General features: G+C 38.8%; 1 protein-coding gene across 1 annotated transcript; it reads left to right on the top strand.

Moving 5' to 3' along the window:
• Positions 1 to 5,575: 5,575 nt before the first annotated feature.
• LOC116250662 (QWRF motif-containing protein 2-like) lies at positions 5,576 to 13,855 on the top strand. Its single transcript, XM_031624469.2, has 6 exons — positions 5,576 to 7,271; positions 7,566 to 7,685; positions 11,511 to 11,627; positions 11,723 to 11,812; positions 13,272 to 13,379; positions 13,451 to 13,855. The coding sequence occupies exons 1-6, from the start codon at positions 5,886 to 5,888 to the stop codon at positions 13,523 to 13,525; spliced, it is 1,896 nt and encodes a 631-aa protein (XP_031480329.1). The 5' UTR covers positions 5,576 to 5,885; the 3' UTR covers positions 13,526 to 13,855.
• Positions 13,856 to 17,892: the final 4,037 nt, after the last annotated feature.

The following is a 17,892-nucleotide window of genomic DNA, read 5'->3' as shown; positions in this document are numbered from 1 at the left end:
CATGTGCACATGCGCCTGCATGTTTTAGTTATTCCTCTTGATTCTTGTTTTTTTTTTTTGGAAAATTACATGATATTTTAATGGTGTGGCATTTTATATTTTTCCTTTTTACACCGAGAAATATACCTACTCGAGTTGAAAGACTTGGTCGCCCACCTAAGAACAAAAAAGTAATACCTCGCCTCAAGGTCTTATACTTGCTCCGGCTTGTGCAGAGAGCTGACACCTAAAAGACTTCGATTGGTTCTGAATATCTATATCTAAATCGACGCCTAACTCCAGTACTAATAAAACGCGTCCAGTGCTGCGGTTGAATAAGTTAAATCATAAAAAAATAAGAGGGGAAAGCCTGAGAGATGTAGCGGGTGGAAGTTAGTGGTTAGTAGCGGAGTTAGAAATTTTTGGTTGAGGGGACACCAGTATATAAATAGATAAATATTTGAAGGTACTTGAAGAAAAATTGTGGGGCTGGTGCATTCAACTACTACACCAGCCATAATGTAGCTCTGTTGCTGGGTAGTGCGACTTCCATGTCCAAGATTCTCATCTTTAGATAAAAAAGAGGTTCAAGGGAAGATGTCATGCACTGTTGGAGCATAGATTTTCACCAAATCTGAACATAGAAGATGAACACCCTACTTGCTTTATTTTATTTGATTTTTGTGTTTTTCAAGTTTAAATATATGGCCTAAGCATGTCTTATTACGATAATTAGGTGGAGTCTACCTATATATATATATATATATATATATATATATATATATATATATATATATATATATATATATATATATATATATATATATACACACATATATATCCAGTTAGTTCGACTTTTCTACTTGTTATACTGATCGTAGAACATATTAGTTGAGTTGATAAGCCATAAAATCAAGCCGGTAGTTAAGAAAAAAAAAATAAAGGAAAGGAAAATATACTTATTACTTCAAAATAATTGCAACCCCTTGGAAATATAAATCGTGTTTTCTATTGTTTTTTGTAATTAGATTTTAGGTGATGACCTTACATATTGTTTAAGGTAAGCCTAAATAAACTTGTGGCCGCATTCTTATGCAGACCATATGATACGATACAGGGTCGATATGGTCTATATCTTTTGCTCAATTTTATTTTTTTATTAATTCAAATATTTTACTTGTTTTCTTAAAATATAAAAAAGAGAAAATTTTCCGAAATTTTTAACAAGGTTTTGCATTCAAAAGTATTGGATTCAGCATTTTTTTATTTTTTTTATTTTCTGCAAAAAAAAGGAAAAAAAAACGTTGGCCTAATTGGGGTTAGTTACGAGCAGAGAACATGCGCTGTGAGTGAGTCACTCGAACGAGTCTATAAGGTGTACGGACACTGGAGGGCTAAAACGTCAATATTTTAATGACACATTAAGTCAAGCAATAAAATACAGAAAAAAATTAATCTGTTATTATGTGGCTTCTTTCTAGAGCCTGTTCTTCCTTGTCTTCTTGTATTAAGAATTTTTTATTTTAATGTCCGTGCTAAGTTATGGGTTATTTGCATATAAGGACGTAAATTAGTAAGATATATCCAATTACCAATCCAACCTCTAATATCCAACTGGGCCCCAATACAGATCTGACCCGATTATATAAGCATTAGGTCTCGTACCCGTTGGGTTCAAGTAAATGAAGTCCGCATTTAATCACTTGAAGTTAATGAAGTTGAATTCGATAGACATTATTACATTAGATCCGACCAACCCCCAGTCAATGTGAAAATTAATTCACATTGCTATTAAAATTCGACAAAAAACATCATTGCTAATAAAGTTGTATAACATACATGCAATTCTCGAATAATTTAAACCATCCTGTGAAGTCCATAACCATGGAAGGTTATTTAAATGTTTTGGTTCGGGTCCGACCCATTTGGATTCTTATTAAAATACTATCAAATCTGAAGCTGGATCCAACATTGGATAGTTTATAGTTTTTCCACAGAACCTACGCTCCAGGAATTTTTAATCAGCATGTCGTGGGACGTTCTTGTGGTCAAGTAATTTTTTTTTACAATTCCGGTGGCCGTGACATTATTCTCCCATAACCAAATTTATCGCCGATAAAATAAAGGGGAAATTGAAAAGTAGCTGAAACCAACTTTATGGGCAAGGTACTTTTTCTTTAAAATAACTTATCGGACCAACTTTGCGTTTAAGATTAATCAGGTTAAAGCCAAATTGGCCACTAGGGTTCGGGGCAGGTCGGAATTGGTGAGTGTTATCACATGGAGAGCACATCACAAGTCCAAATTACATGCATTTTTTTTTCTTTTAAGATGATGAGTTAAAGTTGGCTTTATATATTGTGCTCTTTAGTGAATTCTAGCGACGTAGGGGTTTAGATGAGCATTAAATTTTCATGGAGGGAGAGACCCGTGACCCGGTCCTAACTTTATTCTGAACCGGATATACAATAAAGTTTTATTTTGAAAAAAACAGAACGTGGGTCTGCTTGCAAAATTAAATCACAAATTTTACTTTTTAACTACGTTTGGCTCAGATTGAGTTTTTTTATTTCTGTTTAATAAAAAATGAAAAAGCTGTTTCTCTTTTGTTTTTTCAAAATTCAATCCTTTTTAGGTGAGTAGGATGGAGTTATCTTAAGAGAGTGGAAGTTTTCCATTTTCCTCCTTATTTAAATCTATGTTCGCACTAAATAGTGAGATTTTCTCGTTGGTTCAACTTGCATGCAATATTCGATAAATAAACATAACATCACATAAGTGGTGAAGCTTTTATAGTGGATTTTATAAATAAAATCTTAGTCATTTTTAGTTTACTAAAATGCCCATGTTGTCGTTTGAATAAAAGCTAATTTTTTAGTTTCAATGAAGAAAACATAATTACGTTTTTTTATATATCTAATATTTGTGATAAAAAATCAGTATTTTAAAGGGAGAGAAAAAAAAAAAAGATAACTTGGTAGCCGGTAAAAGTAAAAGCTTACTTACTATGTGCAGGTGACATGAGTGTGCAAATGCCGTACGTTTGTCCCTTTCAGCCATGTCGGTTGGTGGCAATTTTTTTATATCTGAAATTGATGCATTGGCTCTAAACGTTGGTTTTTTCGCTAGTGCACAAAAGAAAACATAGTGATTTTTATTTAAAAATTTACAAAATAAAATGTATCGCAAATCTAATCTAGACGTTTAATCGGTCGTTACTATCTCATCTACAACATAATTTTCTGGACATAGGTGATGATATAATTGAACTAATTAGCTTAAGCTAATTTCGAGTCGAACTCGACTTAGCCAGTGCTCAGCCCATTGTGGTCGTAGGTACCAGAAAACAGATCTAGACCTTGAGGGATGAACGAAAGAAGGCACTCTGGTGAAAGTTAGGCGTGGTTGTTGTTTTAATATTGAAACTTTATGGTTGTTTTTCTTATTTACACACAAATGCTTCTTAAAAAGTTAAAATTATATAAATAATGCTCCTTAAAAATAATTTTTTATCTTGATCCTGTCTGTAAACTAAAATCTAGTCACAAATGCATTAAATCCAACCCAAAACAAGTCAATTTTTATTAAATTTCATTGATCTAGTTCTATGCGAATCGAATTCAAATTCGAAATTGGATTCAGACTTAAAAAAATAAATAAATAAATTTCAGTCTGACTAAAATAACAAGTGATATTTATATAGAGTCGAGTCTTTTATTGGATCTCAGCTGAATATTCAATAACAATTGGATTCTAATGGAGCGGCTAAGAAGATACGTATTCAAATCGCTGACCGAGACTTCTCATCCAGCCACCCTGTTTGAAGTCGTTGCTTATACGTTCCAAACACCGGATTTGGTGGAAGGAAGGGAGAGAGCGCAGCACAGCACATGGAGTCGCACGGGCGACCGTAAAAAAACAATCCTCGCTTGCAAACGGTGGAATGTTTTCACGTGCACGAGACGCTCCTCCCTGCCAGGTCAACTCCGGTCACGTCCCCCCTGGGTTTCGAGCTTTTATCTTTCAACCCGACCCGGTAGCTTTCTTTTCAAGCTTTCGCCGATTGACCATACCGCCCCTACGCGTTCCGAGAGGCAGCCGCCGCAGTCCCGCTTCTTTTCGAGAAGCTTTCGGGGACCTTCTCGTCTTTTAGATTTGGAGCAAATTTCGGAGCCTTCGGAGATCTGTCTTCAGGGAAGATGACAGACTTCGTCATCGGGCCAAGGGGCGCTCCCGGTCAAGGACGGATTTGACCTCCGTCCCCTTTGCTTGTCATTTTCTGGAGGGACTTTGGGAACGTTGTTGCTTCCGCTTGAAGGAGGCCGGACCGGGTCTTCGTGAGTTATGGATATGGTAGTTCAGCTCGGATCAGGCCTAGTTTTTTAGTTATTAATAATATATATTCGATTTAGATACGAAATTTAATAAATATGCATAAATATACATGATCGCATTTAGTTTTAAATAAATATCATATGCCCAACGTCTTTACATTTAAAAAATTGGCTACATACTGTTCAAATATGAATGCAAAAATTGAGAACATATGGGGTTCTAATTATGAAATTGGATCTCGAATTCGTAATTCATGTGAGCATATGAAAGATTGGATTTTATTAAAAGTACACCGATCTGTTGACATCTCTACTAGTCATCGTTGAAGACCTAGTCGTTGGTTCGGTTGGCTGGTACACCAGCCAATTAAACCTGACCATATATGGCATAAAATTCCGAGGCAAGTGTTCCCAGTTCAAAGTCATGACTTATAACCTTCTTCTCCATGCAGATGACCTATGTATCTCTCTCTCTCTCTCTCTTGTGATTTTGAAACATGAGAATTGATTATACACATATAGTTCATTTTATCGATACACTTATATTGCAAAACTAACAACTCAATACCAATTAGGAGTCTTCCCGTGCTCATCGAGCTTGCGTGGGGAACTATACATATATATATATATATATATATATATTGGTGAGGCAAATATTTGGTTTTCTCTACAAGCGCGTTGCCTGTTGAGAATGAATTAATAAATCAAAGATCCATTCATTACAGCATAGAGACAAGCAAGTAGTCCATGTTTTGATATAAATGAGCGCATAATTAAGGCACTTTAAATGATAATAATAAATAAAGGTTTTGAATGCACGGTGGTCCTTTTGAAATTTTCATTTAGAGGGACAAACTGAGAGATCGCCAGCCTTGATTATAAGATGGTCAATATCATATAAAAAAAAACAGTTTTCCCCATGAAGAGCGACTCAGGAAACCGATTCACTATCCCGACTCGTTGCTTGAAGAGGAAGGCACCGAAGGACGGCCAGGTCGGGGGTTTTTTCGTTAATCGTAAGCAACAAAGAGGGACCCGGATGTCATTCTCCACTTTTCTTGCCCTTGCGGGGAACGTTTTCTTTTCCTTTCCCGGCTCGCTTTACAGGTCGCCGGTTCGAATCCGAACATGCCAAAATTACAAAGGGAGAGGGAAAAGGCATTTCCTTTTTCGTTTATTATTTAAAATTAATTATTTATCTGCTTTCTCCTTTTTTCAATTTTTCTATTTCCGAAAAAGGAGCAGGCTGAGGCCCTCTCTCAGTCTCTAGTCTAGCCTCTGCTGGAGAGACCTCTCTCACTCCCGCAGCGAAGGAGAAGTGCGCGCCTTCCGCACGTTAAGCTTCTCCAGTGCACATCCTCCCTTCTTCTGCTTCTTCTCCTTTCTTTCTTTTTCTTGATCTTCGCCCTCTACTATCTCATTCCTCTTCTCCTTTTCCGAAATTTGCAGAGTTGGTTTTTTTTTTTTTTTTTTTCTCTCCCTTTTCTTCGGTCTGCAATGGAGCTTGCTGGCTAGGGTTTTTCGATCTTCAAGCCCTAGATCGAAGAATTCTAGGGCCATGATTTGCTGATAATGGTGGCTGCGATCTCCGCCACCACGACCTCCACCGCGCGCCAGAAGACCCGCCCGACCGACGACTCGCAGCGGCCGCCACTTGCTCCCTCCGAGCGCGACAATGGCGTCGCGCGGAGGCCCAAGGGCCGCGAGATCAACTCCCGCTATCTCTCCTCTCTCACTCCGACCACGTCCTCGTCGTCGTCGTCCACCCCCCGCCGCTGCGCCTCGCCCTCTCGGCCTGTCACGCCTTCTCCGGATCGCGCCTGTGGGACGACCACCAAGAGAGCGCAGTCGGCCGAGCGTCGCCGACCCTCTACTGCCTCACGCCCGTCTACTCCCGTACCGGCAGCCGTCGACAATGTGAAGCGGGCGCCGGAGGTCCTCTGGCCGTCCACGCGGAGCTTGTCAGTGTCGTTTCAGGGGGAGTCGTTTTCGCTTCCGATCGGCCGCCGGGAGCGGACGTCGACGGCAGCCAGGGCCTCGTCGCCTGCCGTTTCTGGCACGCTAAGAAAGAGCGGCACGACGCCAGAGAGGAGGCGCAGCGTGAAGGGCGGGGAGCTGGCGGAGAATTCGAAGCCGGCTGAGAATTCCAGGATTAGGGTTGAGCAGCAGCACCGTTGGCCGGGGGTCTCCTCGGGGAGGAGCGTGCTGACGAGGAGCCTCGACTTCACGGAGAGGATTGGCCGGGATCCGCTGGCGAGGGTTTTGCAGCAGTCAGTGGACGAGAGCTCGGTGGTGAGGCGGGCGTCGTTCGACGGCAGGGTGAACTCCGACTCTGGCACGGCGGACACCTCGGATAACTCTGCCCTTTTGGATCTCGCTTCCGATACAGAGAGCGTCTCTTCCAGCAGCAACTCGGCCGGCCGGGAGCCCGGGGGGACCGTCCGCCGAGCAGTCTGCACGCCAGCGAGGTTCTTACAGGAGGGTGCGGGTGGGCGGCTGGGGCGGTCACATGGTTTGGGCTCGTCTCTGTTGGAGATCAATGCACCGAAGCCTAGGCTTACCCCTGCGAGGAAATCCACCGACAGTCCGTCGTCTTCTCCCCGGACGGTCTCCACGACGAGGTCTGCTTCTTCCCCAATTAGAGGGTCCAGCCGCCCCTCTTCTCCGAGCAAGTACGGGATCTCGTCTTGTCCGCCATCGAGAGGAATGCCGAGTCCCTTGCGGAATCGGGCGTCGTCGACCCCAGCCTTGTCATCGATGAGTTCTTCAATCAACAGTCGCTCAACTGATTCGTTCTCATCCGTCCTTAGCTTGGTCGATGTTCGGAAGGTGAAGAAGGGTGTAAACCTTATTGAGGACGCTCATTTGTTGAGGTTGCTCTACAACAGGCACCTGCAGTGGAGGTTTGTCAACGCAAGAGCAGATGTTGCGCTTGCCACACGGACATCGAAGGCTAAGGTACGGCGACATGCTTTTATCGTTACTATTTCTTCGTATGCGACGGTGATCCTTGTTGCACCTGGAATTATAGTGGCCTAAGATTGTTGAATTGCCGTATGGGAAAAAGTTAAGATGGTATCCCCTTCTATCTATCTGGTTACTAAGTAGTTGATTTAATTTGAAAATCGAGTGAAATTCTGACAGTAGGATTCCATTTTTGGTACGATAGCTCTTCATAAGTTTCTCTTTCCATTTTCTTTTCGGACAATCTGACAGACGTCTTATTTTTTGTCACTTCTTATGCTGCATCAGAGAATATTACATAATGCATGGATAACAACATCCAAATTGCGGGAATCTGTCACGTTTAGAAGGATCAAGCTACAGCAACTGAGGCAACATGCTAAACTAACTGCAGTACTCCAGGGACAAGTGAGTCTTCAAGAAAGATCATCTGATTTTTATTTGGGATAGATAAAATGTTCATCATGCATTTTTTTTTTCTTTTAAATGTTGGCGGCTCTTTATTGTGGCGTCCTTGAGTTTTAAAACAATTTTGCTTAGCAAAATATGCACACATTTGACTATTAAAGAGGCGCACGTCAAAGTAAATGAAATGTTGTAGCTTTCTGCCTGAACTGAAGTGATCTTGTTCTTGTAGAGGAAGGGATCTTATTTTTACTCTTATTTCTAGTAAGTGCAGTTTACTGTACAGAAGAATGATCATTCTCCTACTTAAATAATATTCTAACCATTCACATTTCATCTGGGAGACGGGCATTTCAAAATATCTCAATTATTCTCTTGGGCTCATTATCATTTTCTTACACAAGCAAGTTCCATCTTATGTCAAGTAAGAGAAGCTGCTTAACCTGCAAAGTTAGCTATCCGAACCAAAGGATGTGTTTAGGCACTTACCCTTTTCTAGTTTTCTGTCATGGATAATTCTTCATCTTTGTCTTTTTGCACACTGTTGGCAATTTGCAAGTATATGCAGAACCGCTTTCTTAGCATTCCACTGTAGAAGCTTTCATGGAAGAACAGTCTCTTAATGTGAAGTTTGTTGGTTTGATGTTTCTGGAATAGCACAAGAGAAAAGTCCTGCGTAATCAATATCTTATTGTCTGTTCTTGTTAAGGTAGTTGAAATTTCACAACCGTTGTCATGTTTGTGGACTGGTGCACACTTAATTATAGCGCATACTTTATAAAAGCAAAATAAAATAGATCCTTCCTAGGATAGCCAAGTCGGAAATATTCTGGTCCGGTTTGTTTTTATGGTGGCACTCTCAGGCATGGTATTGAATACATCGGTGCCTTCTGCCTGTTTGTGTACTTTAATTGTTTTCTTGTTACAGGTTGATAATTGTAGGTTCTGCCTAGGCTCTAGGCTGAACTCATCACCTAGGCTGCAGTTGGTGCTTTTAACAACTTAGGTAGGAACCAATCAGATTGGTTTTCTTGCTTTCTTCTACTTCTGAGTTTTTTTTTTCTTTTTTTTTTTAAATTCCATCTAATATCCACAATTATTGTAGGTTGCGGATTTGCTTTTCTTTGAAAAATACATAGTCCACGAATTTTTCTGTAACCTGCTGAATACATATGCCTGATGTAGCCAACCAAAAGTTAGAGTTGCACAATGTGGTTTTCATTTTTCAAGTTCTCTATATAGTATGCCCTTTGATGATTCAAAGCCCTTTTCATTCTTTGGATTGTAGAATAGTCACAAAAAAAAACCCTCTTTTTTGAAAAAGACCCAATAAAAATGTTTAAAAAAATGAAAGCAAAATAAACCTGTCTTTTTCAAAATAAATCTGTCTTTTTCCCCCTTTTCTTGACAAAAACTCCAAAATGAATTTTTCCCGTTTTTATTGTATTTTTTTTCTCATTATTTGTACATTATTTTTGCTTTAAAGTTTAAAACTTTAGTTAAGTTATTTATCTTCCTTCCCATCATTACTAAAACATCATTTTTATCATTTTATCGAGTCAATTTCATGTTTTTTTTTGTTAGTTTCATTTATTTATGATTTTTCCTTTTCTAAAAAAATTGCCGGTTTTTTCTGAGGTTTTCAACTTTACCAAAAAATACCCGAGAAAAACGTTGCTTTCTAATGTCCGTTAACGATATTTGTGATTATGGATTGTAGTGCTGTGTAACTCATATACACTTGGCCATGAATGTATGTCTGGCATTCTTTAAATTTTAAACATGCCAACTGCGCACATGAATTTTATACACCATCTCTATGCATATGTTTTAAATTTGTGGTTTTCTTGGTATGCATGTATTCGTTTGCCAGTCATTGGATTGAGAACATACTTAATGATTAATTGATTGCTCTGTAGTCTGTACTGATGTATGCTATCTACCATTGTTACGGATATCACATCCTTTTCGAAAAAGATCCACTATTAGTGTTAAAAATGCTTAAAACGAAAAAAATTTGGAAAGGTGCATTTTTTTTAAGAAATGCTAAGATAAATTTAACGTGCTTTTTTTCTGCTTTTTTTGTGTTATTTTTATATATATATTTTTTGTTTCAGTGTTTAAAACTCTAGTTAATTGTTTAAGATTCATTTCTATCATTACTAGAGTATCATTGTTATCATTTTATCTAGTTAGTTTTTATGTTTTCCTATTAGTTTCTGATTTATTTTATTTTTACCTATTTTTTAGGATTTTTCTTTTTTAACAAAATTGCCAAAATTTTCCCATGAAAAACAACTTTTCTGTTTAAATCCCGAAAATTATTTGTGACAATGCTGGCTACATTTTCTCTCTTCCATGTTTCCTCACATAAGATATAGGTCTATCTAGATGCCAAATAAAATATAGGTCTATCCACTGGTACCTGCAATTCATAGTTATACATGATAGTTACTTTTGATTCCGGGTCTCCTGCATACTGTCAATCAGTCAGGACAGTAATTCATGGAGGATCCTTACCTGTTATGAGCTTATTTAGGATGTGTAGTTCTTTTTTCTTCCTTTCTCCCCCCATGATGAAGTGATAGGAAAGAGAAGTTTTGATTGTCTAAACAATTTATGGGGCTTATCGTCATGTAAAATAAATCTTTAGTTGTTTATGCGAGTTTCTTCTGCCTTTTCATGTATTATTTTGCTTGATTGCCATCGTGGCCATTATTTTGTCAATGTAAGAAATCTTATGACAGTGCTCATGGATTGTTCAAGGGATGCTCTAGAAGACTTGAATATTGTTGTTCACTATAGCAATTGGAGTTGGTCTAAAATTCTCTCTTTAGGAGAATAATAGGATCCTCTGTGCTTCCTCATATTGTTTTGTTTATCTGTACTTCAATTTCTAGAATGTATCTTAGCCAATGTGTTTGTTTTCAATATGTTTGAAAACAATATCTTACGCTTACTCGATCATGATCCTTTGTGGAACATATTTGACGTATAATTTCTCATTATCTGGCTCTTGTCAGTGATCATTTTGGCACCGTTGAAACCTTATCCCAAAATGGAATCGACAATTCCAGAGCAGGGTAAAAGTGAGCTTGACTTCTTTCTTGCTTGGTTTACCTAAGTTTAAACGTATGGACATCCCTAATCTAAAATTGCTCTCTTATGGTCTTAGTTCATTTTGAAAAATGGTTGAGAGATTACCCACTATGCTTGGATGATTGATAATCTCGATAACCCTTCTGAATGAACACCTGTCTTTCCATAGAAAGGGCCAATGGAAGAAGGTCCTTGCAGTGCCTTCTTGTTCTGATCAACAAAAATTATTTTCCAAACAACTAACAGTTAAACATAATGTTTCCTTCGTCTTATGGAACATGCATTAGCAATATGTCATTCCCATAAGTGATCCCCCACGCAGCCTTCAAAGAGCTGCTATGTGAGGATCTCGGGATCAGATATAGAATGTTTCTTTTGATTTCCCATGAGCCACTTATTTCCCTGAAACTAGAGATGAAAGTGATTTTCCACCTTTCTTTCCCCATTGAGGGTGTTACACCATTGAGATGCTCCAAATAAACGATACACATAGGACATGCTAGCACTATATTCTTTATGTATTGTGCGCCAGGAAATGGTCCCTCTTATCAGATGGCTTCACAAGGTCAATAACCGATTAAAAGTATAGCCATAATTAGCTGTACAAGCAAAGAATAAGACTTAACTCCCGATAACACAAGTTAATAAATGGTTTGCAGATCTTTTGTGGTTTTTTCATCTGCAAATGGTTTCTGTTAAAAATTAACACTTATTGTTCGATTGATGCAGATGGCCTTGCTCGAAGAGTGGTCTGTTCTGGATAGAGACCACTCTTGCTCCCTATCTGGTGCTATTGAAGCACTGAAAGCAAGCACTCTCCGCCTTCCAGTTGTTGGTGCTGCAAAGGTTTGTCCTTCACTGCAGCTTATGGGCTTCATTATGCAACTACTGATAATATCAGAAGTTTTTTCTGAGTTTCCCCCACTACCTATGTCTTACAGGCAGATATCCAAGATGTTAAGGAAGCTGTTGGTTCAGCTGTTGATGTGATGCAAACCATGGGATCTTCCATTTGTCATTTGCTCTCTAAGGTAAAGTGCTAAATTCATCAGTTCAAAATTCACCTCTAGGGATCAATCTTATAGTTTCTTCAAGAGGCCTTCTGATGTTTATTTCTTTGTTCTTAAGCATGCAGCACATAAACTGCAAAACTCATTTTAGTTCTATAACAACATATGTGATGTTTGACAATATCACTTGCTTAGAGATCCTTTTTTTTAATTTCATTTTATTAAAATGACTAAGAATAATTGCTGAATTGCCTTGTGTGAAGCTTGTGTACCTTAAGTAGGATGACTGTAGATCGAATAAGGATCTTTGATGGGATTCTTGGCTCGGTTGGGATGATGGTGAGTGGTTGGCGAACTGGTCATTTGCACATCCTTAGTTCATCAATGAACTCTCATACTTAATGATGGAGGGCATACATGGCACATAAGAGATCTCCCTGTTCTTTGTCTAGTGGTAGGTGAGCACAACAGAAGCGTGATGGGGATTTTGCAACTTTCGTAAAATTTATTATCAGCTTGTGTAGGATGTGGAGTGTTGTAAGGGCCAATATGAAGCATTCATGTAAGACAGTAGGAGAATCCCTTCTTTCTCTTTCATGATTACTGTTGATGTATGCTTCATTAGGACAAGTAGCATTTTTGGATAATTTTTCCACCCTAAACATGATTAAGATGGAATATAAGTTCTTCACAGCAATGAGATCGGCCTTGTTATCCAATAACTGTTCAAAAAGTTAAAGAGAGAGTGGCAAGCTCACAAGCTCACTGAACGTGAGTGGTGACAGGCAAGAGTAAAATAGACGTACATTGTGTACAAATCCAGACTGTCAGTCTGTTCGTATGGTCAATTTCTGGAGCTTTTAGGTTTGCAGGTGCTGGCGCCACCCTTATGATGGTTCTAGAGAATAGTTACTGGAGTTTCTTATAGGTATGAATCTTGAAGTCACAGGCAGAACTCATGAAGAGTCCCGGTTGAATGTTAGCCTGATTCCAAATTTCATTTTACATTTTCGCAGCATCATTTGTATTGTTATTTCTTAAAAAAAAAAAAGAATGTACTCACTCTCTCTCTTTCACAGACTACACAAACACACACACACACACCCATATATAGCATATTCACCGTGCCACATGGCACTTATTTTTTGCTTCACCTTTGAAGATTTTTAAATGACTCTTCCTGATTGCTATTTTCTCATACTGCTTCCCCTTTAACTTGTAGCTGCTATCTTAAGTCACAATACTTTTACCAATCGTGAAAGGTATGAATCATGCATTTCAACCGTTTCTCACCACTGACCACTTCCCAATTCTGATTCCCCTAGCGTTTCCCATTTAACGTGTACCTTCGTTCTGCTCTATTACAACGTATAGCTACATTCTGACATTCCAACGACATTTCACTTCACATTTAACTTCTTTGATCACGATGCTGTTTCTTTTATGCTCGAGGCTTATCACCATCGCCGCTGTCTTTCAGGTAGAAGGGATGAATACCTTGGTATCTGAATTAGCTGATGTGGCTTCACAAGGCCAATCGTTGCTTGATGAATGTAGAGACCTTTTTTCATCAGTAGCTACTCTTCAAGTGAGTATTTTTTCTCTAGGTTCCTGATTTGACAGTATTTCCCGCGATACTTACGTATCTTCATGAACTAGGTGGAAGAGTGTAGCGTAAGGACGCATCTGTTACAACTAAAACGAGTTCACGGAGCCTCACACAACATGAGCTGAGATTTTTTTGTTTTTTGGTGACCTTTCTCTGAAAGCTAACATCAACCGTAAAGCTTCTTTTGATCCAAGAACATAGTGGAATGGGGGAGGACATTCGATTTCTTTGGAGTAAGGAGATGATGCTGTTCTTTGCTTGGATTTGGTGTGTCCGATTGCTTGCAACTCCTCCCTAGGGTTTCTAACTCACGGCGGTCCATGGATTCCTGTATCATTTCTTTTCTCAATTTTCTTCTTTTTTTTTTTCCTTCTTTTGGTGTATACACATACTTTGTAAGAAAATTCGATGTAAATATGTTCTCCTTGGGTTTATAATAGTGTTCGGCCATCTCATGATCTCTTCATTCGAGCTCCAGAAAGCCGGCAGTTTGCCTCTCAACGAACGTATGCCCATCAAACAGCCTGATATGTTTAATATTAGAAATGGAGTTTTGGAAAGAATCTCAGCAGTTTAATCATGGGGAATGAACTTTACGCTCGCTTCCATAAACAAAGTTGTCAATGGACAATATAGCCCAAGGGTGCTAGAATGGAATTGTCCTGTGATGGGGGCCCTAATTGCAGAATCTTTTTCTTAAAGATGCAACACGAAAGTTATAATTTCTTAATGGACACTTTTCTTTTTCCTTTCGTTTTGCATCGATAACAGTTCAAGGCTGTACTGCTAATGTTAAAATAAATAAAAATTAAACAAAATAGTGTTACACATCAAAGTTCCCTAAATTGTATATGCATCTGTGGTAGGGGCAAAGCTCCAAATGTGACGAATCGAGGCTGAAACCCCTTGATAGCTGTATTGTCGTCAATGGCAGTATTCAACTTTTTCAGTGGCAGCTGATCTCCCTTCAAATATTAGTTAAGCTGTTTGTTGGGGATGGCGAAGTTTTCCTTTGGCGTCCCAAACATGCCCAACCAATAGAGAAAGAGAAACAATGGCTGCAGATTGTGAATTTATCACCGTGAGATTCATACGCATTGGCAATCACTTCACGTATGAAACTATAGACCAGATTCCATTTAGAGGATCTAAATCGGTCCATCTAACCAGGTGGGCAGCATCCAATTGGAAAATATTTTCTGCCGGTAACATGAAAGTAGGAACGGAAATGGTTTTAAAGAGCTTAAAATTACTGCAGCACCATAACCAGTGCTGATGACAACAAACTGTAGTTCACTTTTCAACTTAAGCTTTTGAAGGCGAGTGCTTTCGAAACTGAAATATCCATAGAAGTTTTAGGACGCCCCTGATCTTCAAATTTTAGTCCAAGTGAAGACAAATTCCCTAAAAAACAATAACATAGTAAAATCATATCTTACTATTGCGAAAAATTTGAAAGTATAATGTCATAAATTTCGATTGGTACTTGTAACTGAACTATTATTTGTGCAGCTCTGGGCTGCTGACGTACCAAATTACCTTTCCAATAGATTGATGTGATATAAACTGTTGGTTTCAGAGAACCCAATTCGTCTTGTTTCTCCTAATCACCGTAAGCCCGTAGGCTTTCTAAACAATCTTTTGAAATATTTGAAGCTTCAAAATTGATGTGTTACTGTGAAAAATCGATCCAGCAATCGGGTTATAAGCGAAGAGACTTAAGTCAACCCATTTGAAGAGTTTGAATTTATGAAGAATTAATTAGAAATGCCTTGTCCAGACGTGGCAATTGACAAAGCGAAACAAACAAGAAGAAAAACAGGGAGAGAGAGCAGTCTTTGCCATCAGGGCATTGTATCTACAACTTACAAACTGTTTTTCCTTCAAGAATCGGAAAAATTGACAAGAAAGGGAAGGCCCGAATTGGCTTTACGTTGCAAATGTACCCTTTTATACAAAAAAGAAGTTCAAACAAAGAATGCTTTATCCAACTGCATCGTAGACGCCAGCAGAAATGGTCCGTGATATCTTTCTTAACTAAGGCGATACAGATTTCACCATGAGGTTTCATCATTTCTCATAATACTCGTTACGACTTTAAGCTGTTGTTCATGACTGCTTTCCAAAAACTTCAGAAGACAATCAATTTCCTATAGTGTAAGGAAGCGACAGAGTTGGATGTTAGCAATGGCAAGAAGAAAATCTCGCTTTTGCCTACCGGTGCTGTGCTTTGGATCACGGAATGTTGGCGCCAACTCAAGAACAAAAAGACATCGATCGCATATTGGCTATATAAATAAAGATGAAGCCACAGAAAGCCTGAAAGCGACGTCAGATCCATGGGCCTCAATCAATGCCACCAACAGTGCACCAGTTCCCTTTCCATCACAAGTGGTTGAATGCTCCAAAAAGAAGTCATGTCTTCTCTGACAATAAAATCTTGCGTTTTGTTATGTCCACACAGTGTCGAATATTGCGTCTTTACATTATCATAATGTACCCTCCCACTTGCTTGCACCTTTAACTTTCATCATACTTGGTGCTAAGAGAAGTGTCTATCAAGAGCTTTTAACCACTGTTTCTTCTCTCTCCCCGTCTCCCTCTCTCTCTCTCTCTCTCTCTCTGTAACATCTGTTTAGAGAAGCTTGATGAGCTACAACTACTTTTGAAAGCTGCATCTGCTGGAATGGTAGTCTACACAAATGGATTAAGCTTTGAACCCAAAATTATTAGCTCTGCATAATTGTATATGCTGTAACAGTGGCCTAGGCAGATGTACAAGTTTGGTAGATTAACCAATTATGAAGGCTTGTTGAAAAAGAAAGATGAATTTCTTTCATGCAAATAGCGGACGCTGCCTTCGTTTGCTTGTGTCATGGATTTGTTTATGATTTCTTCTTCCTTATCTGTATTACACAAAAAATCGAGTGATTGAAGTCCTCCAATGTACAAGTCTCACAACTTAGAGATCGCAACAGTTTGCTTTTGCATGGTGCGAGCCACGTTAGTCACTTCCTTTCTCATTCTACTTTTTCAAAAGGTTTCCGCGTTAAAGTTTTCCACTCTTGTCCTTTTTTGAGTACAAGTTAATCCAGAGCCAAAAAAGGACAAGGAATCTATATATATATATATATATATATATACATTCTTTTTACAACAGTATATTGGCCTTTGAAAATCTTACATACAAGAAAATTAACGCACACTGTGGGAAAAAGTAATATTGCATCCATCAAGGAATTCTTGCATTTTGCATTGGCTTCCCGCATGCCCTCCTTTAGTTTCATGTTGTACACCAACCTTATTCCACGAAATCTTGCAGCATTTATTTTTGAATCAGAATTTTCCTTCTCGTGGGGGACGTTTGATTTCATTATTTTGAAGAACAAGGCACGTGGTTTTTGGACCAAGTACAAAGTTGATGGAGTCTCACCCTCTCCATGATGTAGACAGGAAAGGAAGATGCGATCTTATTAAAGCAGACCTCTCTTTTTCTTCCCGCTTCTGGCAAATGAACACAAACCCCAACTAAGAACCATGACGCATAAAATCGTTTTCATGAAAGAAAATTATGCTCAAAATCTGTGGCAAGATGCTCATTTCATGAGACAGTGCATCCTAAAGTTGCTGTACTATTGAAACCATAAGAAGAGCATTTCTTCTTTACAAACATGGACCTAACTTGGAGAGAGAGAGAGAGAGAGAGAGAGAGAGAGAGAGAGAGAATCTTCAAAGTGTGGTCAGAGAAACAATAACCAGGAAGGAGAAGAACGTTGAATCTGGAATAAGCAGAAATACATGGGAGTGCGCTTAGACTTAAAAATTTGCAGGATCATCTTCAAGCCCATTTCAGTTTTCTAGGCTTCTTCTTCTTATGTAAATGAGATGGACACAAGGATTTCGTCCCTCTATGGTTCTGGTGCGATAGTTTTAAGTACAGAAGGTGTTACCATCCTGCTCCATGAATTTCACCTTCTCCTTCATGGCTGCATTTGAATAACATCACATTCTCCCTCTCCTGCTTCTGCTGCCAGTACAGAAACGCTTTGTGTTAGTTTCTACCAATTAATTCAAACGAATGAATCTAGCCGATTGAACAGAAGGATACCAGGTGTTCATCCTCTGTTCATTAATCTTGTGGCAGCTCGAGCTAAACAAACTGAGATTGAGCTACCTCATTTACGAAGTACTGTTAATAACGATGAAGATCTGGTTCCTGAACCCACTGAATCGAGATCAACGTGGTTTTCATTTCCCAAAAATAAAATCTGAACTTAAAAACCATTCTGCAAAACGAAAACTGCAACATGTAATCTGTATGCCGTAAAGAACTTAGTAAAGCATTTATTGAAGCATATGTTCCTGTTGGTTTCATGCAGTCTTGAGCAGCCATTTATACGAAGGTTAGACAAGTGCAGCAAGATCTGTCGCTCTGGAAATGCCTTCTCTGTTGTTGGCAAAAATAAAAGGAAATTAAGAACCTAGATTGGAA

The sequence above is a fragment of the Nymphaea colorata genome, chromosome 3, assembly GCF_008831285.2.
Source record: "Nymphaea colorata isolate Beijing-Zhang1983 chromosome 3, ASM883128v2, whole genome shotgun sequence".
NCBI lineage: Eukaryota > Viridiplantae > Streptophyta > Magnoliopsida > Nymphaeales > Nymphaeaceae > Nymphaea > Nymphaea colorata.
The sequence above is the reverse complement of the archived record's forward strand: the minus strand, read 5'-3'. Positions and strand labels throughout refer to the sequence as shown.

Bases quoted from the DNA above. Each gene is read 5' to 3' on its own strand.
- LOC116250662 (XM_031624469.2), top strand. From the start codon at position 5,886: ATGGTGGCTGCGATCTCCGCCACCACGACCTCCACCGCGCGCCAGAAG. The intron at 7,686-11,510 runs GTGAGTCTTCAA...CGATTGATGCAG, and splicing joins CTGCAGTACTCCAGGGACAA to ATGGCCTTGCTCGAAGAGTG. The intron at 11,813-13,271 runs GTAAAGTGCTAA...GCTGTCTTTCAG, and splicing joins TTTGTCATTTGCTCTCTAAG to GTAGAAGGGATGAATACCTT.